At 40.3% G+C, this 25,775-nt stretch overlaps 1 protein-coding gene across 3 annotated transcripts in view; it reads left to right on the top strand.

Annotated features, from left to right (window-relative positions):
• SLIT3 (slit guidance ligand 3) overlaps positions 1-25,775 on the top strand; it is a 537,543-nt gene that overhangs the window by 470,164 nt on the left and 41,604 nt on the right. For all 3 annotated transcript variants that reach the window (XM_052816501.1, XM_052816502.1, XM_052816500.1), the window contains 3 exons: positions 4,534-4,631; positions 11,393-11,532; positions 24,646-24,739. In XM_052816501.1, coding sequence (XP_052672461.1) covers positions 4,534-4,631; positions 11,393-11,532; positions 24,646-24,739 — 332 coding nt within the window. The remainder of the gene's footprint in view (positions 1-4,533; positions 4,632-11,392; positions 11,533-24,645; positions 24,740-25,775) is intronic.

Raw genomic sequence — 25,775 nt, 5'->3', positions numbered from 1 at the left:
TTCCTGCAGCCTCCCTCCTTTCAGAATTCTTTGTTTTTCATAGTCTTCTGTGTTAGAGAAATTGTACTTGTTTTGTGGGCTCTCAATGTGCTATTGATAAAGTCAACTCAGAGAAGATAATCCTCAGAGAAGGATTAAGTGCTGTTTGCCCATTTATTACAATGAGTAAACTGAGTCAGAGAGACTCTAATTTTCCTAAAGCCACATAGCAACTTAGTGTTGTAATTAAGTCTGATTCAGCAGCACATACGAAGTGGTTTCCATGGTGCCTGAGGCCCAAGAAGCCAATAATTCAGCCATGTTCAGTACGGAAATGAGAGCTGAGTCTAAGTCATGAGAAATTTCGTGTGCCAATGAGAGAGACTGAAAATGCCTTGCTCTCATTTTAACATTTATCTTTATTAAATTTTTACAAGAACATCCAAAATAATCTGAGTAATTACAGTAGAAGCGATGGGACTGTTTTACACGGTGTTCAACTGTGACAAAAACCCTCAGAAAAACAGATGCTGTTGTTTCTGCTTTACTTCTTGCTGTGCTTAGCTGCAAAGGGTTTAGTATTTTAGTGATACAGGGATGAAGAGTTCATGTGAAACAGAAGTAACTGACATTAGTGAACTATCTATAAAATAGTCCATTCTTCAGGGACACAGGAAAAGTATTTGTGATCTTAGAAATATAAAAAATGGCATCTTCCAGCTTCACTAGGATAATGTGGTAAACACACAGGATTCACAACACAGATGGACAAAACACAGGCAATGTTGCAGAAGGGTGGCAGCGGATTAGTGTTAATGCTGCATGGCTCGCATCCGTGAAGTGCTGCGGACCACATGGTGCCAAAATAAAACCTGCATGAGCTTCCCTCGGCGCTTTCCCAATTCTTCCCTGAGACATTTGGGGGCTCAGGATTTCAAATGGAGAAGGACAGGCTGTTTGGCAAATGCAGCATGGATGAAGCAGAAACCCTCTCTGCCAGGTCTTGGGTGAGGTCTTCACATGCTGCCTGCACTGCTGTCTTGGGGGAATGAACTCACAGAGAGGCAGGGGGTTGGCCAGGTCTTCCTGTTGTTCTTTGGAAATGTTTCTCTCCTGATTCAACCAAGGAAATGGATGTCCCTGTTCCCTTGTTTTTGCACAAATTTTAAAATGCAAAGCTGCTTCTCCTTTCTCTGGGGAACGCTGGGGACAGAGCCTCAAGAAACACAGCTTTGTCTCCCATTTCTGTAACAAAGCTCCTCTGTGGTGTTAGACAAAAGTATAATTACTGTGTGTCTCATTCTTCTCACAGCACAATGGCAGTATGTCCTACCTGAAAAAATACTGAAGATTTCAGTAGTATTTGGAGGACTGAACTGTATGACATGTGAATGGGAGAGCCTAGCACCATGAGTGGACAGACCAGAGCAAATTAACTCTGTAGAAAAGTTCACACTTATAAATTGGTTTGGGTTTTTTAATGCCTTCATTAGGCTTAATTGAGACTGCACCAATTTCAGGATAAGCACTCCAGAGACAGATTAAGATTGCTACTATTATTTATACAGTACTTAAAGCATGAATGGAGCTTGAGCTGTCACAGAACCAGCACAGTCCTTGTCCTGCTGGCTTGTCACCTCCAGGCTGGGCACGTTGCTGGAAATGGGCTGTGCATGAACTTCTGATCAACGTAGGATGTAAGAGAGAGGTGGGCAATGATGAAAAAGGGTTAGAAAGATGTGACTAGCCTATTTGTTCTTCACTCAAGAGTGAGATTTCCCAAGCAGATATGCAGCCAGAGACAAACTGATCAAACCCATCCTGGTGTGGTTCTCCTGAGAAATCTGTTCCTTTATAATGCATAAAACCATGTAGTCTTGATTCAGGGAGCAGATAGGTTCTTTTGAAAAAAAGGTAGGGAATGTTTTCCTTGTTGAGAGCTAAATAAGCCTTTCAAACAACTTTGATATAAGAACACGAGAAATGCCATAATGGGTCTGTAGTGCATTTACTGCAGCATTCTGTCTCTCAGGGTGGCAACAGCAAATCTTCACTGTTTGAGAAGAGTACACAAGCCTGCCACCACTCCTCCAGTTCTCCCAGTGCCCACCAGCATCCAACTAGGGATGCTGATGTCTGCCTATTGCCTTTCATATCTGGTTTGGATCTATTGTACGTTAATTTCTCTAATGACTTTTATACTATCTGACTTCACAGAATCATAGAATCATTTAGGTTGGAAAAGACCTTCAAGATCATCAAGTCCAACCATCAACGATGCCCACTAAACCATGTCCTGAAGTGCCTTGTCTACGCGCTTTTTGAATACTCCAGGGGTGGTGACTCAACCGCTTCCCTGGGCAGCCTCTTCCAATACCTGACAACCCTTTCAGTAAAGAAATTTTTCCTAATATCCAACCTAAACCTCCCCTGCCGCAACTTGAGGCCATTTCTTCTCATCCTATCTCCAGCCACCTGGCAGAAGAGACCAGCACCCACCTCGCTACAACCTCCTTTCAGGTAGTTGTAGAGAGCGATAAGGTCTCCCCTCAGCCTCCTTTTCTCCAGACTAAACAGTCCCAGTTCCCTCAGTCTTGCCCCTCACCAACTTGGTTGCCCTTCTCTGGACACGTTCCAGCAACTCAATGTCTTTCCTGTAGTGAGAGGCCCAAAACTGAACACAGTACTCAAGGGGCGGCCTCACCAGTGTCTCACAACCTCCTGTGGCAAAAACATCCCAGAAGCTCATACTTTGGAAGAAGTATTTTCTTTTATCTGTATTAAGCTCATCTTCTAACATCAGTAAGTGTTCCTCTACTGCTGAGGAATTTAGTGTGTGACAAATTCTGCATTCACCACCTCCATGAGTTTGTAAACCTCAGTCAGGCCACCCCCATCAGTTTTCTTTTCTCCAGACTAAAGAGTTCTAGGCTTTATATTGTCTTCTTCTAAAATAGTTGCTCATCTCCTTGAACATTCTGGTAGTCCTTTTCTATGCCTTTTCTAACCCCACTGTATTCGTCCCGAGGCAAGCAAATCATTGTCAGGTATCTGCCAAGTACCGTGTTAGGCTTCTCAAAGTCCATTCTTAATTCTAATGTAATAGTATATCTTAAGATACAACAACAAACAAAGTCTCAAAGCTAGGTGGAAAAGCAACTAACAGTTGATGCTCTCATGTGCAGTACATGGCTGAAGCATCAAGATGCTTCATTTTGACAACATGGCCATCATAAAAACATGAGACGATAGAAACTATCTGAGTGTCCCTCACTCCAATACATCATACCAGGTATGTGAAGTCTGAAAAGTGTTGGAAGCTGTTGCAAATTCAGTGGAGAAAGGAATGACTTCTGATGAATGTTGTCAGCAAGGGAAGTTGGCAGTGGTAGGCTAGTGTTGAGTACTAATACACAAAAGTTACAGCTGTCACTACTGATGTCACCGGCTGACATCTGCCCTCTTTGTTTAGAAACTTACAAATGGATATACCATTGTTATTCCTCTAAAGTGCAATGTAAATAATGGTTTTTAAACCAAAGCAAAAAAACCCCCAGCAACCTTGACTGAATTAATGTATCTCCTGAGATATTTTTCTCATCTTGATTGCAGTCATGTATCAGCTTTCCAGTAGATGAGATGGCAGAGGGCCACTGCTAACGGGATCTTCGGTAGGAAGAGTAGAGCGATCTCTTGAACTTCTTGTGGTTGCACAGATCCTTTGAGTATTGAGGCTTTCAGGTGTCTTTATTCCACCCCACTGTGTGAGTAACTGAAAAGCAAGACCAAACTCTTTAATGTTTTTGCCCATTTTATAAATAGCTTGTTCTAATCAGCAGGATATGATGATCAGAGAAATATGTCTATGCCTTGAAGAGCCAATAAAAAGTCAGTTGGTAACAGTGGAGGTTGTTCAAGGTAGTGAAGTTCAGTTGTAACTGATGTATATTTAAGGGCAATCTTTAAGGGAACTGATTCAATGATGATGTCTCAAACAGGATTCAGTGTGTTCTGTACTGAAATTCAAACTCAGCTCCCTCGATAAAAATGAATTTTCCCCTTTAGGTTTTGACAATGCATAGTAATGAGTATGGTGTACTGTTGCAGTGTTTAACTGAGCACTTGGTAAATGTGGTTGAATGAGTACCGACTCTATGTGGTCTTGTGCTGACTGTGTGTGTGGCCTTCTGCTTACCTTTGGCCATGATTAATTCTTTTCATTGTAACTAACATTAGAGATTAAAGTGGATTAGAGTAATGATGAAACCAGCTGTTTCCTTAAAACAGTCAAATGAAGAGTTAACTAAAATCTTGAAACTGAAATGATACCAAGATACCCACCAGTCCCATTGGTCAGAACAGTTGCCCTGCCCAAATTCTCACTTAAGTGATGAATATATCTGACCATCAATAAAGAACATTAGGTGATGTGATGGGTCTGAAGACCACAGGCCTCCTGTAAATGGTGCCACATGTAGGGTGGGGGAGCAAGAGACATTGATTCAGATGGCATGAGTCTTACTAACCTTGTTTCTTTTGAATTTTCCCAAATAGGGTCGAGACTGCAGTGTGCCCATTAATTCTTGCATTCAAAATCCATGTCAGAATGGAGGGACCTGCCACCTCACTGAGGCAAATAAAGATGGATTCAGGTAATAACACAAAGTTCATAGAAAATGAGATGATAAAATTAAATGTGTTTCTATCTTGCATTAATGAACTATAATGGCTACTTTATAAAAGCTGCTGCATGTGACACATCTATTTGCCATACAAAATAATTAATCTGGTTTCATTGGTGTGACATATTGTTTCCTCTGAAACAGGCCTCCTTATTTTCTCATAATGGAATATACTCTTAAGGGCTATTTTGAGCGGTCTCCCTGATCTGCATTGTGTTATCTGTATGCTAATTTTCCTTGGGGCATTTCAAACTCACATATACCTTTTTTGTATTTGTAAAGTAAGCATCTGTTGCTTGACAACCAGATGCAAAATGTTTTCATACTGTAGAATCTTGTAGACAAACAGGCTTTAAAGAAACAGTTAAAAAACATGGAGAGATTGCCACATCTTAGCACTGTGCCTGCAAAAGAGTAACCTTTACAGCTGGACATTAGGAATTCAGTTCTGCCATGTAAGAAAGATGTAGCATAGGTGGGAATACACCAAGAGAAGTCCAGAAATTTTCATGAGGTAGGTGGGAGATTTGTGCTGCTACAGGCACTACTTTACAGCTAAGAAAATACAAGTTTGAGGCTTTGGCCACTAGTTGTCATTAAAGTTGATAGTATTTTTTTTTTTTTTTAGAAACAAGTTGCTGAAATTTTCATAAATTTGGTCCTCAGTGTTCATGCTATTTCTTGCACAAAATAGGTACAAAAGTACACCGTGCTGTTGTTTCAATTGCATATATGAAACCCTCGCTTCTAAAAGCTTTTATACATTACTGAGGCTGCTGCTTTGTCTTCTATATATAGCTTCCTATCAGTGACAGCTGGAGGGAGACACAGAATTGCAAGGTTTATAAGTGGTGTAAGCAGGGAGTCAAACCAGTACATTTTTTCAGTTTGATTCCAGTTTGGTTTCAGATGTGATTAAGACTTGTTCCAGCCGAGGTTAACTCTTTGTTAACTAAGTCAGTAAATCCATATCATCTTATGTCAGAAAATAGGAATTTTTTTCAAAATAGAAAGGGCCAGGTGAAAGTCTGGGTGACTGGCAGGACTTTAGGTGCAGTGGGGAGTTAACACCCTCCTCCCGTTCCCCTACCAATGGTAGGATGCCTTTTATATTTCCAGAAAAGTATTGTGGCTTCTTTTTGACTCCCCAAATCCCTCATGTGGGAATGAGGCACAGAAAAGCGTCCATTTTGCCCTGTGGGTGGGATGAATGGGGAAGCAGAACACAGAAGAAATGCCCCAGAGCTTCTCTCTGTCTCTGTGCCTGCCCACCCTCAAGAATTCCCCCCTTACAGAAACAGATCCAGCACATGCTGGACACAGAAGGACACTGTTGATATTATAATGGTAAAGTGCAGGTTGATGGGGATGAAGGGACAGTGTACAAAGAACAGCCTGAGGCTTTCCAACATGGGAGAAGAGGAGTAGAACACATGGCCACGTCTCCATGAGGGGCAGTTTAGATCTCAGCTTGAGCACCTGTGACAAGGCCCTGAGCAGAGCAGAAGAGTGCATCTCCTGGGTTGAGATGCATCTGTAGGGTCATACTGGTGCATGGTGGTGGGAGAGGATGAGGAGGCTCTGCAGATCATAGCATGTGCAAATGGTCATGCTACTTGACAGACCCCCTAGATTTTGGTAAAACCACTACTCTGATCTGATATACCTCTTCTTGATTCAGATTTTAGCAGGCCCGGCAATTTTTGAAGTAAAAGTTCAGGTTCAGTTTCTGCTTGAGAGAAATAAAGGTCTGGTGGTCTTTGGTTTGGTTCCCTTCTGGTCGCCCTCATGTAATACTGTTTAGATAGCTTTTTCCAGCTTGTGCCAAAGCAAAATTGTACCATATTAGATTATCTGTTTTCTGTCACTCAGTACTCATTTTTCAAAAATCTAGCTGATGCTAAAAATGTGCTAGTAAAACATTTTATAATATCCATAATACTAGAATGAAAGGCTTCAGCTTATATTTTGGATCAGGTTTTTCTTTAGCATTTTTGGTTTGTTCTATGGTAGAAAGTAAAAAGTTTTGAATGACCTGAAATTTTTTTCATGAAGAATTTTACAATTTCAGAGGCTTTGCTTCAGTTCCAAATGAATGTCATTTTTGAGATCCTTTATAAAACTGCAGGGGTGGTTTTGTTGATTAACCACATTTGAGGCTTTTTAGGGACGGTTTCTGCTTTTATAGTTATTTATACAGTTTCAGTTGATCTAATAAAAGACACATAAAACCATATCTCGTCAAAAACTTGCTTCATAAAATTGAATGTTCAGCTTATACATTGCTCTATTTTCTCTCCATGTTTTTAATTCAGTCAGTCCATAGCCCCAGCTACTCTGGAGAAGAGGAGTGTGGAGCTTTAGCATGTTGTGGACATGTAGACAAATGTGGTGTGGGGATGGAACAGTCAGTGATGGGGAAGATAAAGAAACATTTTGAGATTGAATTTGGTTGGTTGTGTTGGGTTTTTTTGGTGGGAAATCTCCTCTCCAGTGGATGGCAGCAGTCAGAGTTATGTGCATATAAATTGTGTTCATCAAGATGGGAAAACATTGCCTTAGATTATATGCTCTGAGGAAGCGGATGTCAAAAACATTTTCATGAGAGGCCTCCTTGGATTTTTCTGTTGTGTGGCCTGTAAAAGAAATTATATCTTCTGTATATTCTCTTCCCTAGGGAAATATATTCATACACAAGCTCTGCTGCCAAACTTGTCAAATCTTTACTCTTGTAAAAAGGAAACTTAAGCCAAAGCTCTCTCCCTATGAAATGCCAAGCAGTTTAACTCTCAAGTTTCTGTAGCCTTAGACAAGAAAATTACCTTTTAAATAATGCTAAGGTGGTGATGTTCCCCAGGCAAAGGCAGGAAATTCATAGTTATGACTGAGATTCCAGCCTGACTCGCCCACTGTGCCTGGTACCCACAAGGGCTCACAGCAGCAGGGGACTGAGATGCTCAGACTTGTTGTAATAGCAGGTCCTGGTGGGGCAGCTGAAGGGCAAAGGTTCAGCTGGAGTTCTTCAGTCCTTCTTGGCATCTTTTATTCTTGCACTTTTTCAATTCCGAGTAATTTTCACATTCTGTTTTTTCAGGCAGGGATGACTTCTGTATTAAAGAATAGTCAAGTGACATTGTGTGGCTCAGGGGATTAGAAACATGAAGTTCTTCCTCCCTTTGAATTGCTCATTCTAATCTAATCTAATCTAATCTATGTCTTCTTTGACAAAGGGTTGCCAAAAAAAAGTGCTTATTGAGACTGATAAAAGAAGATGGTCAATCAGACATGTCCTGGTCATTTAGCATGCCTGTAAGTGAGACTTTGACAAAGGGGTCAGAGTTGTCAGCTCTGCTTCAGTTAGCCACAGGCAACCAGCTGATCATTGACAACCTACAGTGTTGGGAAACAAGGTCTCTGGATTATTTTAACTTTTCTCCATATAAAACCTCCTCCATTTTCCAGAGCATTTTCTTTAGCATTTTCCACAAACTTTAAGTTTCCTCATAAATGTAAAATCCTGGAACTGATTAACTCCCTAGTGTTAATTCTGCCTAGCTCAAGGAAAAACACTGTACTTCCAGATTTACAGGCTACTCCATTGGGATGTAGATGTAAAAAGCTCCTTTACCAAGAAACTGTAATATTCGTGAAAGAATTTACTATCTCTATTAAAAAGTTGATTTTTTTTGAAATGTGATACTCTGTATGTATGCCTATTTTAATAAACAGATGCTAAACTGTTTCATTACAGTTTATGAAAAAAAAATTGAATATAGTAAACTTACAAAATTGTTAGTATTCTTCAGCTCCAAAAGTTTACCCCCAAAATGTTGTCATTAAGCTCTGTGTTCCCTTGCGTCTTCATGACGATAATGGGCTTTTATTTAGTTCTTTATTTTTAGGAAAACACAACACTAACAGAAAATCCCTAAACTGGAGGAATAGGGAATTTGGACCCTTATGATCACAGCATCTTAGAAAATAGTTCTTTCCTGCATGGCCCCATTGTTTCCGAGGTCCAAATGAAATGCTGTCTCACACTGCTTCACTGTTTAGTCAGTACAAAGTTTTCATCATTGTCTCTGGAATTAATTTTCTCTCTCAGTCAGCTGGAACCCAAGTTTGATGACCTTCCAGTCACTCTGCAAACTTCATTTTTTCTTCTAAGCTTTTTCTGGGAAAATACATACAAACAGTCCCAAGATGCAACTCTTTCAACATATGGTTCAATCCGGGTCCCAAATTGTATGTTTTATCTTTTAATTTCAGTCCTCATATTTGGCACATTTGAATGCAAATCAAAATAAAGTATCATACGTAAGCAATAATGTAAAGACTCCCTATAATACATAGGGACCAGTAGCCAAATGTCATTAATTATGCTGACATTTCCTTCAGTATGGAATGTGTCCTAATACTGAGCAATTGTATGTTAACAATCCCATATGCATTGTTACTAATGGTAACTCTACTGAGTTGAACCATTACAGTGACAGTATTTAATAATGTCATTTTTAATTGCATACATCCAAGCTGTCCCAATCCTTTTGTGGAAGGAAAATGGTGTTACATTCACATAAAAATAACCAGCACAAAGCCACTCTTGTTGCTTTTCTTTAAATGGAGAGAAAAATTTGTGCTCCCAAACTGAGACCTTGGATGCCAAGTTGCAGCCTGGAGCATATTTTTATGGCTGAGTTATAAACCCCTGAAAATGGGGTTTTGTAATTGAGAAGGGAGACCTGATGAATGTGTCACTATTTAATTGGATGTCTTTAACCCCATCCCCAACGCTTGCATTGCCACAAAAGATGGTGGGCCAGCTCTTCTTTCTTATCTGGCTCCTGTGATCCTCTGGATCATTGCAGGGTCAGCAAGAGGACATATTTTATTAGCAATAATGAGCTTGAGACAGGAAAATAAAATATTTCTTATTGATTTATTGTGTCCTAAATTGGATTTATTTGAGCAGTTCGGTTTTGGTTATTCATGATGAAGGTTTTCTAACTCTCATGACCTGTGAATGGTCCCTGCAGAACTGAATGAAGATGACTGTTAGCATGTAACCTATATGCCTGTTCTGTACCCATCTAGAAGATCTTACTGTTGTGGTAGCTCAAGACACAGTCCCTACCCTTTTTTCTTCCTCTTTGTTATTCCCTTAATTTCTGAGGTTGCACATATCATGAAGAATCTTACTTTATCCTCAGGGTCCAATATAGGACCTACCAAAGGTGGATGCAGCGCTCTGTGCCATCCCTCCCTTGGGAGTCCCTGCACTCTGCTCAGCCTGTGGCACACAGGAGGAAGACAAGCAAATGTCATGCTGAGAGCAACCAGCCCAAAAGTGCTTCCGTTTTCTTCACAGATTCTGATTATCTCCTATTTCTCCAGTGCGTTCCCCACCACAACCCCATGACACCTATATAAAGCAGGATAACCACCCCATGTCCACTTTGTCCATCTGAGCTGGAAAAAAGTACCCTGCAGCTATCTCTGCACTGGAAATTCTCCTGGTTTCAGAAAGAATGTGGATGGCAATTAGTGTGACTGCTCTGGTGCTTTCTGTTTTTCATTCTCATCAATCAGTAGTGCTTTACATTTGTTCAGTTCCTTTTCTGCCACCAGAACTTGCATGGGAAAGGAAATGAACAGCTGAGTGAATGTGTAGTTTGGACTGGGACTCAAAACAGCCCGTCCCTTCCCACACACACTTTCCGTGACTAGTGAACAGCAATATTGACACTTCAAAACTGACTCTTCAAATATCATTGCTGGCTTCTTAGAAGCCACTGAAATGACTGGAGCACTTAACACATGTTTTTAGACTCTCTTTTAGGAAACTGTGGCCTCCACCTCTTCATCGCTTACAGCTAGTTTAAAATATAAAGGTTCTGTAGCAACCATAACTTCTAGATCTGGAGAGGAAACAGAGATTGAAAAAAATATTAAAGTCATTCTTCAACCGCTTAGTTTCTCACACTCCCTCTAGGGACCATACATCACAGTGCTGTGAGATAAAATATTTAGTGCAATTATTCTTCAATAGTGTCCACATCCTCACAGAACCATTACTAGCTCTGCCATTGTTTGTTTGTGTTTTAGTTGAATTATCTAGACATCATCAGCTCTGCTACAAATAGATGTTGGAGGAGCTGCAGAAGCACTGAAACCTTACTGCACTTGTAAAAGCAATCATTCCCAAACATTTCTTGTTTGGACAAGTGACAAAGTGGTAATGAGAAGAAAATGTTCATGTCTGTAAACTCAATTCAAGCCGTTCCTCTTTAAAGAGATCGAGCTATCTAAAAGCTGCCAAGTTGCCCTGTAATTGTGCAGTCCTCACTAGGCAAGTGTCCACATACTCACAAAATCATTAACAGAGAAGCCAAGGGTTTGAATATTGTGATGAGTGTTTACTCTCCTGCCCTGGAGTTGCTTGCTTCAATGCAGGGCTAGGGTTATCAACAAAGAAAGCAAAGGGAAGCATGGCAGAGGCTGTCTCCTGCTGATGCTTTTATGTCTCGTGTAAATAATTACATGACCCCATAAACCATCAGACTGCATCCTTCACCAAACACATAGGGTTAAAGTACTCTGTACTTCACAGCAGCAGTGAATTTGGCTCCAGAAACTCACTTTTATATGTTTTAATTTCAGTTTTGTACCTCAAACCTCCTGCGCCTTCAGATCCATGCTAACTTTTATTAATTTTTTTTCTTTCTCCAAAGCTGTTCTTGTCTCCTTGGGTATGAGGGGGAGAGGTGTGAAATAAACCCAGATGACTGTGAAGATAATGACTGCGAGAATAACTCTACATGTGTGGATGGGATCAACAACTATGTCTGTCTCTGCCCTCCTAATTACACAGGTAAGAAAGGACCACAACCGAAGGACAGGAATCCATGAAGAGTCCCTTCAGTGCCCAAAGGGAAGGGTCCAAATACATGTTTACTTTGTCCGTGAGTGTAATTAACCAAGAATCTAGTCCCATTTTAAAGCAACCTGGATGTCTTACTGGAGAGATGTTAGTTCTACCAATATTGCAATACACTTGCTCACAAACATGGCCACTTTTCTGAGTCAAAATACTGACGGCTCATTGTAAAATGCATTAAAAAATAGTGAAGTTTAAGTTGTCAGAGAAATCTATACTTTTGCACGCACATTCTCTAAATGTATTTCAGAAATACTCCCAGTACTGAGCTGAGTCTGATACACACATCTGTTCTGAATCTTGCAAAATAAAAACAGTTCCTGTTTAAATTATGGTAGGAAAATAGCTTTTGGGGCACGGCTTTCACCTGAGATCTCAGAGGTCTGCATTTATTAAATAAAATGAGCTTGACAATGTGGTGTTTAAATTCATTATCTCCATTTCACAAGCAGAGAAGCAAAGGCTCTGTAAGAAACTGTAGGCTCAGTTGTAGTCTTCAGTGTGCACCCATGGCAGTTAGCCCAGCTCAGCAGATGTGCAGTCACCTGCTAAGTCCACAGTGACAGAAGTTGGTAACTGACTTAGAAATGGAATTAGTATCTCCAGCGCCCATCCTGCATTTCAGATAAATTCCTTCCTAAACCTTGTGCAAGAGCAGAAACCTGGAATCTAAAAATGGTTTTTCTCAAGTCATTACTGGAGCATACTGTTGACTCATTCAAACTGTGTTAGCATGGCCTTCCTGGCTCAGCATGGAGTGGTAAGGAAACACCTGCAATAGTTCCTACTTCCATCCTTTGAAATGGGTTTATTACCTTCTAAGCATGGAGAAGTAATGAAGGGCTTCTTGTACACTGGAATATATTACATGTCAGGGGATTTAATGAGGATCAAGCTTGAGTGGCTGAGTAAGGCAGGAGGAAAGCTTCTAGAATTTCCAAACTCTTAAAATACTTTTGTGGCTGATACAAAGGAGGCCCATGTAAATCTTTAGCTGAGAAAAGCCTTATGACTTGAATGTACATTTATGGGAGTTCTAAAATGATCTTTCTGCCAAAAACTGAAAAACTTCAGCTTAGAAAAGAGTTTTGCTTATAGGATGTTGAGCCCATTGTGCTTACTTATGCACTGATTATGTGAGCTATTCTTGGGTGGTTTCAAACAAAACCCTATACAAGGAGGCAGAGTCTTTACATTTACAAGAGGAAATATATTTTCCCAGCCAGGAAAAGACATCTCTAGTAAGGAACTGAATCCAGTATACATGCAAATGCACTTTCCTTTTCACAGGCATATTGCAGATTTTTTTTTTTTCCCAGACAAAACAGGTAGGAAAGAACTAGATTGGGATTTCTTCTCAAACGGCAGTCTGGATAGGGGCCAGAGCATTCATGTGATACTTCAGAATCAGTTCTGAAATAATTTTAATCGACTTCCAGCTTTTTTTTTTTACGTCAATATTGTCTGTGCTGGTCTTATGCTTATTAGCAGGAGTTTGCCAAATACTAGACCCCAGTCTTGCAATGTGGAATACACACAATTGTATATACCACACAATAAGCATTTGCTGTCACAATGCAGGCAATAGCTTTGACTACAGTTGCAACAAACTGAATTTTTGAAGAAGAGCAGGAAATACTTCTGGAAAAAATAATATGAATCATAAGTGAAAAAGGTTGCAAAAATAGGGGTGTTGCTTAGATCAGAAAGCTGAAGAATTACAATAGTTCATGTTGCTTAAAAATAGGAAGAGTTTAGTGAACTGTGATAAAAGAATTGCCTTAACCTGCTGTACCTCCATTTTGGAGGGGGATATTTCATCAAACCTGATCAGTCACCTGGAAGGACTCAGTACAGTGCAGCTGGCTGGGCTGAAATATCCCTCTGAGGTACACCTGGCCCTCAGAGCAGAAAGGCAAGGAACAGTATAAAATGGCTGGAAGAATTGAAGCCATCAGCCAAACAAGTTACATACAAGCCAAGTAAATCTGAGCCATGTTTTTGAGGGTCCTCTAAGAGTTGAATCCGAACACAAGAAATTGGACATCATCTGAAGTTGCTTGACTGAATGAACAGCAGCTAAGGAAATGCCATGGAAGCACATAGGCAAGTCATGAAGAAGCACTTCGAAAGGATTTGTGTGCCTGACCTGAAAAGAGAGGGATCTGTTAACCAAAGAGTTTGACTGAAGTCTCCTGTGACATCCAGGGCATCTCTGTGTGTATTCTTTTTAAATAAACCTTTGTATACTGAAGCAATACCTGAAGCTACTATGGCACTATCTATTAAAAAAAAGAAAAAAAAAGAAAAAAGAAAAAAAGTAGGTGCAGATGACTTTAATATTGTGTTGAATATGCTAAGAATAGTGAACGCTAACATTTCAGAGAGAAAGCGGGTCACTGGAGGAGTCAGGAATACTTATTCCTGTGCTCAGAATTGTGCATTAAGGTACCTCTCTCCATCTCAGGTGCTGACTGTGCTTAACATTGTGTAGCAAACTGTGTGCGCTTCAGAGTTGCCAGGTGTACGGATTTTATCTATATTTATATGAACAAAGAATGGATGACAGGGTACTTTCCTGGGAAGGAGTTTTTCTGTGAAGTAGTCTGGGGGACAATGAGCTCTCAGTGCAGTACTTTGCCTAAAAGGGCAGTGATATCCATAGGCAGGGCGTATCTAGTAGGACAGAAAATGGGGGTAATACCTCTTCATGTTGTGCCCGAATATTATACTTAGTTCTGTTGTTCAGAATTCAAGGAGCAAGCTGAGATGTGAGAAAGAGTATTAGAAGTGAAACACAAAAAACCATTGGGGGATTGAGAATAGGTCTGGAAGATCTCAAGAAAAATCTTATTGGGCTTAACAAAGAGTAGGCAGACAGAGCAAGGTTGGGGTTTTTTTGCTCCACCCCACCCCACCCCACCCCAAACACTTGTATGGAGAATAGAAATTTCTTTAAAAGGTTCCTTGGCTGACCTTTGTTGCTGAACAAATCCAGACCATACATTTTTATCAGTATAATTATGCAAGAGTTGTTGTTTCTAGCTACAAACTGGATTTCTCAGCAGATGCTGTAGCTGAAACACAAATTAATTTGAGGGAGGTCTATGTTACACTGGAGATCAGAATAGATGTTTCTGTACTGATAATCTGTGATGTTTTGAGTAACATTTGGGCTGTTGGTTATAGATGCCCAGGTCAGCTATTGCAGATTCCATCTTTTCTCGACTGTAGAGGCAGGTAGGCTCCGGTAGCACTACGAAGTAGGTAGTCTGAATCCCTCATCACACTTGTGCTCTATGAAGTAAATGTACATTGTAATAAAAGCATAGCCTGAATACAGGGAGGAAGAAGATCCAAGAACGTGGATGTGTGTTGTTCTGCAAGAAATATTTAGGATCCCCCTTGGTTTAGTTGACTAATGGTTAAATCATGATAGTAAATCTTATGTGCCTAAATGAAATGCAAATTAAAAATGTATGTGTTGGAAATGTGGACTATTGACAGAGTTGCAGTATCTAGGGTTTGTTTTTTTCCACACCTTAGTATTTTCCCAATTTATCTTCTGTCTGTCTAGTTTTACTTGTTATAGCCTTTTTAGGAAACAATATCCCAAATAATGATGCATAAATTTTGCTTTCATTGGTTGGAATAATGAAGGCCAAAGATCTTTCTTCAATTAATAACTTTTTGTAGTGTTTTCCTTTAAAATTCTTTTGACAGTCTTTTCCCCCACTCAAAATAGATGAAAAATGGCCAATTTGTTAAGTGACTGCTGAGGGAAGGAATTTCCCACACTCCAGCCCCATTTCACTTTCATTTGAAAAAAAAAACCAACATGCCAAAAAACAACCCACACTCACACAATAACATCCTTCCTAGTTCCTTTCCATCTAATAACTTTAAAACAATGTACAAATACAAATGGATTCTATGGAATAGGTAAACATAATTTAAAGAAGACAAAACTGAGAGGGAGGGTAGGCAGAGAGCTGATTGCCATAAAAAAGATTCAAGCCCTTACCTGCACCACCAGGTTTCCTCAGCATTCTCAAAGTCAATATTTTCAATATTTGTTGCCTGTATGTACATAACCAAACCAATACTCATGCTGTGTAGCAGAGTCCTGATGGCTTTTATTGTCAGCTGATGTCTTATTTTTCCTCTGTCCAACTGGTTATTTTAATCCTGAAGCTAAATTATAAGCATGTATTTTCTCCAGGATAATCGTGTACCCCAAGTCAGCCAGCTCCAAAGCCTGAAGTCTGTGGGCTGGTTTACAACCTGGTCGGATCCCTTGATGGATTACAGCTCCTCCTTACAGTTTTGTAGGCTTTCCTCCTCTTCAAAAAGAAACATATATAGGAACATCGAAAGAGGAAGTCATGGATTAGATCAGTCACCCCAGTTCTTTTCCTTTTTGTATTTTTCTAATTTTTGTCTTTTGGGCTTTAACATGGCCTATCTCCAGCTATCGATATAAACATTCTGCTGTCTCCCTGACTTTGTGGTTTAGAAATGTAGGACAAAATTAATACAATTTTTCCCTTCCATTCCTTTTTTCTATTCACTGTTGTCACAGACTTTCTTGAGAGCCATCACTGTTTTGCTTATAGTTCTAGATTCAGCTGTAGAATTTCATACCTCCAAAAAGAGATCCTCTCCTCAGTCTCACTATCCTTTGTGCTTTCACTTGAAGAGGTGTCCAAACATACGTGAAGGACCAAATTCGCTGTACCAAACATGTACTATGTACCTTGAATGGTTTTATGCTTTACTTGCTAGTTTATTTTGTTTTGTTTGTTTGATGTAACTTTTCGTTCCTCCCATCTGTTTGATTTTAGCCAGAAGCAGAAATTTGTAGCGCTTACACACAAAAAAATCAGGAAATATTTCAGTTTTTGCTAAGGATCCTAAAAAGCCTCAGCAAATAGCCACACCTCTTTGTTCTGAAACCTAAAAAAAAAAAAAAATTAGTGGCTTCTACTACTGAAAATAGGTCTTTTCTAAAATACATGGCATCCCATGGTGGGGAGAGAGGGGGACCAAGTGTTTTAAAATAGTTTGTTTCCCTGGGAAAAAGCTGCAAGCAGTTTGTATCACAGAAAAAAAAAAATCTCTCTCTCTCAAAAAAAAACCCCAACTAGAAACTATTTCTGGTTGTATGTGTTTGGAAGAGAAGGCTAAGATCTATTTTACCTTAGGGGACCTTGTGGTGTCCTGTGGTAGATGGTATCTGAGATTTTTGCAGTTACGCTGCTTTTAGACAGAACCCTATTCGCTGTTAGTGATTATGGTCCCTTTTTCTGGCGTATCTGATTGTGGTAATGTTGCATGGCCAAAGCCAAGCACTTAGTCAAGCCAAACAACTCTGGAAGAAAGAAGTTGTGTGGTGACTTGTGGCTGACACTCTTTACTGGAGCTCTCCAGCCCGTTTCCCGTCACTAATCATTGCAAGGCTGATTTGCAACAATCCCTGACATGGGCACCAGTGACAGCTGAATGAAGCCGAATTGGATCATTGCGCTATAGGTTGTTGTTTTTTCCCCCTTGCAAGTTTTTAACTACGTGTTTGATATAGGAACAGGAAGTTTTTAGGTAACGTGGTTCAGCCTTGTGGTTCCACGAGAATCTGGACTGCCTAATAAACACTGAAGGCTTAAACAAGTACTTAACTATCAGCCTCTTTTAAAACCTTGGAATTTTAGCATAATTTCCCTGAGGCAAATGGAGAAAATTGTGGTCAAAGTTTGGTGTAGTTTCTTCCTTTTATTTGAAGGAGTTCTGCCTTACATGGAAGTTTCTCAGTTTTAGTTACTTGGCAAATGTGAAGTGTGGGTGCCTTTTTATTTTTTGCACAGAAAGCAAACCCATTTCCCACTTGTATAACTATGAATGAGAAGAGCTGGAAGTTTTTAGCTTTGTTCAAGAGCCTAAGCCCACCAGCCCTGTTTTATTAAGAGAGAACCATGTCATTGCTATCAGATTGGACTCTCTTATCTCATTGTACTGGGACTGAAGAAGGAAACAGCACAGTAACTGGCAGTTCTGCAGCCTGTCTTTAGTCTCAGTATGGGTGTCCTGTCACATTGGAGCTCTCAGCTCCAGGATTTCTTCTGGTCAGATTCCCATTTGTAAAATGTAATGCGTCACCTTTGGGGAACCAGATATACTGGAGAATTTCTGCTTGTTCATCAGGACCACAGTGTATCTCTAAGAAAATGTAATCTCAGCTACTACTGTCTAAAAGTACGGGTGGAGTGAATATCATCCACAACGGGGATTCATGATTCATTAAATCCAATCTGTGAAGAAGCACATCAAAGGATTAGAAGTTAACCACAAGCCCATTTTTTAGCTGCTTACTGGCGGGTGGTGCATACTGCACAGTTAATAAAGCTGAGAGAAGCAGAGTCCACCTATGGACAGTCAGCGTATTCAGCACTCCGACACCACAGTGATGGCCATGGTAGAACTGCCAGCAGGAAATAAGTAAATCTTTCTGCATGGCAAATATTCTTCAAAGACCCCTATTGGTTCAAAGACCATATTGGGTTTACGTGGCAAGGTTTTGGTAGCAGGGGAGGAGGGGTCCGCAGGGGTGGCTTCTGTGAGAAGAGGTCAAGAGCTGCTCCCCTGTCAGACCTGCCACTGCCCAAAGCTGAGCCTATCAGCAACGCTGATGAAAAAATATGAGAGAAGCAACTATGCAAACGCCAAGTGAAGTGAAGAAGAAGGGGGAAGAGGTACTCCTGGTGCTGGAGCAGAAATTCCCCTGCAGCCCATGGAGAAGACCACAGTGAAGCAGCTTGTCCCCCTACAGCCCATGAAGGACCATGTCAGAGCAGATATCCACGCTGCAGCCTGTGGGGGACCCCATGCCGGAGCAGGTGGATGCGTCTTGAAAGAAGCTGCAGCCCATGGAGAGCCCACACAAGGAGCAGGCTCCTGGCAGGAGCTGCAGCCTATGGAGAGGAGCACATATAGGAGCAGGTTTCCTGGCAGGAGCTGTGTCCCAGTCTGTTCCTGAAGAACTATATCCCATGGAAAGGACCCACGCTGGAGCAGTTCTTGAAGAACTGCAGCCCATGGGAAGGGCCCGCATTGAAGAAGTTCATGAAGGGCTATATCCCATGGGAGAGAGCCCACGCTGGAGCAGGGGAACAGCGTGACGAGGAAGAAGTGGCAGAGACAAAGTGTTATGAATGGACTGCAACCCCCATTCCCCATCCCCCCAATCAGACTGGCATGAGTCTACAGTGTGTCTGGTGTCCTATCTGTCAGCCCGAAAAGGACGTCTCAGAAAATGTATGGCATCTCAGATGTGACTGGATGCACTAGATTGCGTGAATAACTGAACTGATCCCTAATAGACTGCAGACAAATCACATAATTGGAAAACACCCATGTGAAGTAATACGGCTCAAAAATGTAGGGCGTACAGCAAAATTAGGATCTATTCCAGACACAGTGGTTCTGAGGGATAATGCTATATGCAGATTACCACCTGGTAAGAACACTGGAAATCGTCTGGTTTAGTTAATGTTTTACATACTGTGTTGTTGTGGCATTTGTGATGTTGAATATGACTTTTTGTACTTTAGCAGTGCATAGCACTGGAACATATTCCTTCTTCAAGATTCAGAAATAGTGAAAGGATCATTATTTCTCTACCCAGATCTTGTTTTTTAATCATTTATCCCTTTGTTTAACCTCAAGATTAGAGATAATTGCTCCTTAATTCTGAAAAACTTAATAGGCCAAAACCTGATAGGTGAAAACTCAGATATGAGGTTTTAAAGCATTAACACAGAATGAAAAGCATAAAGTAACTTCTAGTTCTTTGCCTACTAAGTATTGTGGGCAGTGTTCATCAAGCAAGAGCAAACTTCATTAATAGTGCAGAAAGAGAATTCTGCTACAGTGCATTCCAGGTAATTTCTTTTATGTTTTGGTATCTAACATGGGAGCTGAGTGCATTTGCTGCTGAAGGATTTTCACCAAGTTTCTCTTTTCTTCTTTGCAAGTTGAAACAGTTTGGAAGTAAAAAATTCATTTTTTTATTTTCTAAGATGAGCCTCAATTCTTTTTCATCAAACATCAACAACATTCCAAACTGAATTATTTTCTTGGAGGAACATCCTATGTCTGTTCCACCCAACCATTTTTAGGTTCTGTGTTCTCCTGAAATTTCCAATTGGCACTGACCTCTTTTTAATAACTGAAGAGAGAGAAGGGGAAAACAAAATACAAAAAACATTTCTTCCAATACAAGTTATTAGATACAAAATGAGTAATCTCTTATGAGAAAAACAGTACGGTATTTTTTATTAGCAGTAAAGAGAAGAGTTCTATTCTGACTTACCTGGCAAAGTTCAGAAAATCCCAACATACTATTTAACCACTCAAATATATATCTTCTCCCTGTGCAGCCCGTAAAAGTTTTCTCTGTGGATAAAGGCCAAGCTTTCTTCATCCTTTCTTCACTGTAAGCGCTTTCCTTTTCTCAAGTAATATTGTGAAATTCTTGACAGCATTTTTGCTTTTAGTCTTCCAGGCCCTACAAAAGTTTCTCTCACATTAAGGATGAGAATATTTTCTATGTTGCATTATCAATTATTACATGAATACTCTGAATGAGAGAACAAAGTATCACCCAACTGACATATGAAACAAAAGAAAAATCATCGAACTCATTGGTTGCAAATTGGTGGTCTAGATTGTCTTTTCAGAACTGCAGTTTTACTTACAGATAAATAAGTAAAATACTATTACTGCATCCAATCTCTCTTTTACTGATTAAGGAGAAATAGTGTAACTTGGATCCTGGTTTTAAAAGTCTAATGTGGCATGAAATAAATAGCTCTCATGACAGCACAGAACAAAAAAAAGAAAGATTATTATTAAACTGTGTGTAAAAGTCATCTTTATTGCTCTATTGTTGTTTTGGCTTCGCCCTGAGATGTGTGGAAGGCTACAGAAAAGTCTAAGCATGTTTCTTGGCAGCTTTTCATAAGCAGTGAGCCCTGTGAAAAGTGAATGTGGAAAGCCCCATGAAATTCATGATTTTGCTGAAAAAATAAGACCAGGAAAATGTTGCATGAGACAAAAAAAAATGTTTTGCTGGGTTTTTTTAAAAATAACAACCAATGCTGGTGAAGGGGGCAAGGGAAGCAGTTTCAAAGGGGCAGAATACCTTTTCTATTGTTTTGGGATTTTTTTTCCCTCTCTCTCTTTTGTTTTTTTTAAATGCATGAGACAGCAGCAATGGCAGATCCACCTGTTAGTGTTCCACCTGTCAGTACAACGTGGTTCTAATCTGAAAGTTCCGGGTTTTTGTGGCAGATCAGACTGCCTCCTTCATCTGTCTAATGCTTCCTTCTCCTAAACAAGTACTAGTTACCAGCACATTACCACTGGCCTTAAGAAGTTTGAAATGCTGTGCCCACACAGCTAAGGATGTGCCTGTCTTGATAAAGGTACCCTCTTCATATCATACCACAGTTCCACAGACCATTATTGACCTAATACCTCCGACTACTACAAAAAGTAAAATCTGATGGCATAAGTGGTTTTTCTCTTGTAAATCTGACATAGTCTTAACCTGTTCTTCATTGGGGTACATTGTATGTTGATCTATTCTCTTTGGCTTTGATGAAAGAGAGTTAAGTGTGCCTTGATGAAACAAAAAATGTTATTTGGGATGAAAAAAATGCTGAACTGATTAGAAAAAAAAATATAGTGTTGTTTTCCTGTCTTATATAAAAGCACTTCAGAAACCCTTGTGTACCCAAATTGGACCTCTGATTTGAGAACATATAAGAAAGAGGAAAATGGGGAGGTTGGATTGTTTTCTACATTTGGGAAAGCATTACACTGAAGTTTTCTGTTGTTTTAGCATGATCAAATATCTTCCACAAAGAGAATCAGTGCTGCTAGAAGTTGGCCTAAGATTAATGTCCGGTTTGTTTTTAGATTCACATAGCTATCCAATGAGAAATTTGGACTAGACCTTTAATTGCTGCACAGAGAAGCAGCCCTGTGTCACTCCAAAAAAAAGAGTATCAGATTTTTCCTCTGATACTGACATTAAAGCAGCCAATGAATATTGCACTCTCAGGTCTGAGGGCAGATTTTTTGGCCCAGATATTTTCTGAGTGGATAAAATATGAGAAAGTCTTTGTGTAGCTGGTGCCTTGAGTTTGCTTTTCAGAAAGTGTTTTATTTCCCTGGCATGCTTTCTGCAACATCTAGTGAACATTGGTGGAGCCTGAAATACTGTATCAAGAAGAATTTTCTTCCTGAGATGAGGCTGCTCTAGTTGCAAGGCATTCCCCAGTGAGCTCCCTAATGAGTGATAGATGGGAAAAATAACAGGAAGGATCCTTAAAAGTTCCAAGTTTTGTATGAAAAATGAGAAATTTTTTTGGATCCTATGTTTGGTACCTAGCCTAGAATTCTCCTACATTTTGATAGTGGTGCCATCAGAATGACACAGTGAGTCATAATATTTGACATTTGGGGAGATTTTTACTGGATCTCTAAGCACTTGTCAAGGCTGTTGAGAAGACTACTTTAAGAAGAATTATGATTTCCTTTGAGAGTTTATGAAACTGTTCTTATTTTTTTAAAACCTGTTTCCTTTTCTTCAAAACAAACAAAAAAATACATAGAAACTTCAAAGGTATGTATTGACCATTTTTAGTGAAATTATAGTTGAAGGCATCCATCCACAATGTATTCTGTTATTAAATGGTCTTCCAAAAATGTTTCCAGCTTTAGATCATTGAGTTCTTTTAATGTCACCAGCCAGTTACTTTTTTTTCATGTCTATTTTCACATAAGATTTGTAGCACACAAGGGACATGAGGAATACCAAGACGATGAACTGGCGGCTGTCCAGGCATCGTAGCAAGTTCTGACCTACTCATGTTCATGTCTGCCCAAAGGCCGAGGGAGTCACTTTGCTTGTTAGTATTTGGGAAGGTTGGTGGGTTGTGGATTTAGGGATTGCTTAGTAAGCAGAGCTATCTCCAGTTCTGCCACCTCAAAAATGTGTTAATAGCTGTCCCCAATGACAACTGTGTTCATATTTGTAAGACTTGAAGGTCTCTAGTTGCTTTTGAGGAATAACAAAGTACTATGGCAAACCTCAAGTCCAGTGAATGATTGGTTTCCCTAGTTCCCATGGATTTGCAGCATTCAATTTCATTGGCAGTCCCCCTTCCTGAGCTGGATACATTCATTACATTTGCCCAAGATTTGTCCAGGGCTGTAAAAAGACTTGGTAGTATTTAATAGTGGTGGCTTCTTGGGATTCCTTGGCTCCAGATGGAATTGGTTGTCTTTTAACTGATACTATGAACAATAAACTGTCCACCACAGATTGCCATACCAGACTTCTCCGGTATTGCCAAACCCAGCCCACTAAAAGTCATGAGGGTATGTATGGCACATGAATGCAGGGTGTATGCTGATAGTACCCTCTCTCATGCCTCCAGGGCTTGTATTCTTGCTCCACTTTCTCAGGACTGACAACTCTCAAAAGTAGATGTATTAGACATTCCATGTTTGAAAAAAAAGTTGCTTAATTTTTGCAAATACTTATTATACTTCCATTCCAATATGAAGAATCAAACAAAGAGCTATGCAGCTTGTACTGTAGGGGGGCTGGAGATGTGGGAGAAATAACATGAAGGAGTGAGCTGGGGGTGTTAACAGCTTAAACCATGCTTGTCACCACCGAAGTCATCCTCAAAATTGTGCTCTCAGTCATCCCTGTCAGGTCACAAGACTGATAAATGATGGACAGTTCTGATTTGCATTTTCCATCTGAATTTTGATCTTTGTGATTTGCTTGGCTTGTGTTTGCAAGTGTTTCTCTGTAGCCCCTAGAGTCAGAAGTGTAAGGATTTTTGAAAATGGAGTTTCTACTGAGACAGGTGGAGCTGCAGCTTCATGAAAATACTGCTAAAACTTTGCCAACCCACCAGTGCCTTCCACATTATCCTTTTTCCCCACACTATCCACATGGCTTGTTGTTCATGTGATGGTACGTATCGTGTATAGGCACACAAAGTATGCAAAACCTTGAAACCCTGCAGATGTGGTCTTCTGATATAGCTGCATAGGGGACTTTGGGACTGTAGCTTTTGGGGGTTTCTGTGTTGAGAGTACCTGACCTTTGCTTTTCCTGCAAGGGTTTGGGAGGTTCAGGGTAGGTTTCTGTTGGTTTCTTGGGAAGGGAAAGATTTCTGTGGTCTTTGGCTGGATCTCAAATCCTGGGGTACTGAAGTGTGACCTAATAATTTAGGACTCAGAGAAGGGTGGTATTTAAATAAACTATCTGGGTTTGAACGTTCTAGAACTATTAATTATTAAAATTTACACAAATCCAGGGAGGTGCATGGCATGTAACACACCATACCTAGAAACAGCTGAGCTGAGCTTACATGTGATGGATTTTTTTCTGAAAAGACATCATCTCCTGTGAGCACAATAGAGCTAGTACTTTTCTTATAAATAGTGAATGTTTTATAATTGCATGCAGTCCTAAAGCTGGTTCCTATTATTGAGAGTCGCAGAGGTTTGGGGGGAGGGTTTGTGGGTTGTTGTTCTTTTCCAGAATGATGTCCAATCAGCTTCTTTGGCAGAGTATTAACTACAGCTAAAATATATTTCAGTGTGAAAATGTTACGGTCTAATGAGCAACTTTGCTTTTGTGTCACTTTCTTGCTTTGATATAAGAGGTTCTGGGTCAGGAACTGCCCATTTGATCCTTAGTCTGTCTCCAAGTGGAGTTTATATGTCAGTACTTTTTATACCAGCCTTTCAAATTCATATGATAAAAACAGTTCAGTCACTGTAGGTCAAAGGAGCCCGATCTAATGACGTCTCACGTGCCCTCACAAGCAGTATTGTCACTTCCTGCTGCACTACTGAGCTGTCTCCATTTAGGGAGACTTGCCATCCCTGAACTTCATGGTTGGAGCTGCTTCAGGATTGTCCAAGTTGTGTTATAGCTTTATCACTTTTCTTTTGCCTCAGGTGAACTGTGTGATGAGGTGATTAACCACTGTGTTCCTGATCTAAATCCATGCCAACATGAGTCCAAATGTGTTCCCCTTGACAAAGGAACCAGGTAAGTGTGTGTGCATGTTGGTCTCCACACACTGGGCAGATCCATCCATTGGCTTGACTAGGGTTGAAGTGGCAACGAGTTTGGGGTAAAAATCATCAAAATTAATGCAAATAGTGCAAGACTATATATACTTCAGACCATACATTTCTAGCTTTCTGTGTTTTCCTTGAAAATAATGGATGTAGCCCCAGAGCAGAAAAATTATTCTGGAATAGAGCATGGCAAAAGGAGTACTTCTGGAAGAGTTACTGCAAAGTATCTTATCCTGCATTCAGAAACTAAGGACAGTTTCCTTATGTGTTCCTTAGGGCATCCATCAATTCAAGCAGCATAACAGGAGCCTTAACAGATGTAACTCAGCTCTCCTCAGCCCATGCTGGCTCAGTGTTTAAAATCCAGTCTCCATTCTAACTACTGAGAGGGGAAAGATAAACTTGTGGCTAGAGCATAAAGCTGCAGATCAGGAGTTTTCCATTGTATTCCCACTTTAGCTGTTGTCTTCCAGGATGGCTGGCAGTCTTGGGGTGCACTGGCAAAGGCTGGCCTTCACCGCAGTGGGGCTCCTCTCCCCGCATTTCCTTACCTGGGCAGCAGCAGCAAACAGCTGAACTGGATGGCTCTCACTCGGGAGCTGCCTTCTTCCGTTGGCTACAGAGGCGAGCCTTGCTGGGGTCATGTTAGATTTTGTGAAGTCTGTGTTTGCATTTGCATATTGGGAATGACACTGACAGTTTCACAGGGGCAAAATAAAGCCTTGTGTTTTAAATGGCAGTAAAACATCTGGAGATTTGGGGGTTGGGGTGTTTTGAGAGGTGCATAGTAGCAGTGTTCATCACTTGTCTGAAGAGGGAATTTCAGAGCAGTTTAGCAAATAGAGACAGTCAATTGAAAAGTCAAGCTCTATGGAAAGCTTGTCAAGAAAAGATCTGTGAATCAAAGAAGTGAGGAAGACAAATTAAGAGAGTTCAGTGCAATGTGAGCTGCGTTCTGCACTTTCCCCTTATGCTGTTTTCACAGCCGCAATGCAATCCTGGGT

The sequence above is a fragment of the Harpia harpyja genome, chromosome 20 (genome assembly GCF_026419915.1).
Source record: "Harpia harpyja isolate bHarHar1 chromosome 20, bHarHar1 primary haplotype, whole genome shotgun sequence".
NCBI classification, from domain to species: domain Eukaryota; kingdom Metazoa; phylum Chordata; class Aves; order Accipitriformes; family Accipitridae; genus Harpia; species Harpia harpyja.
The sequence above is the reverse complement of the archived record's forward strand: the minus strand, read 5'-3'. Positions and strand labels throughout refer to the sequence as shown.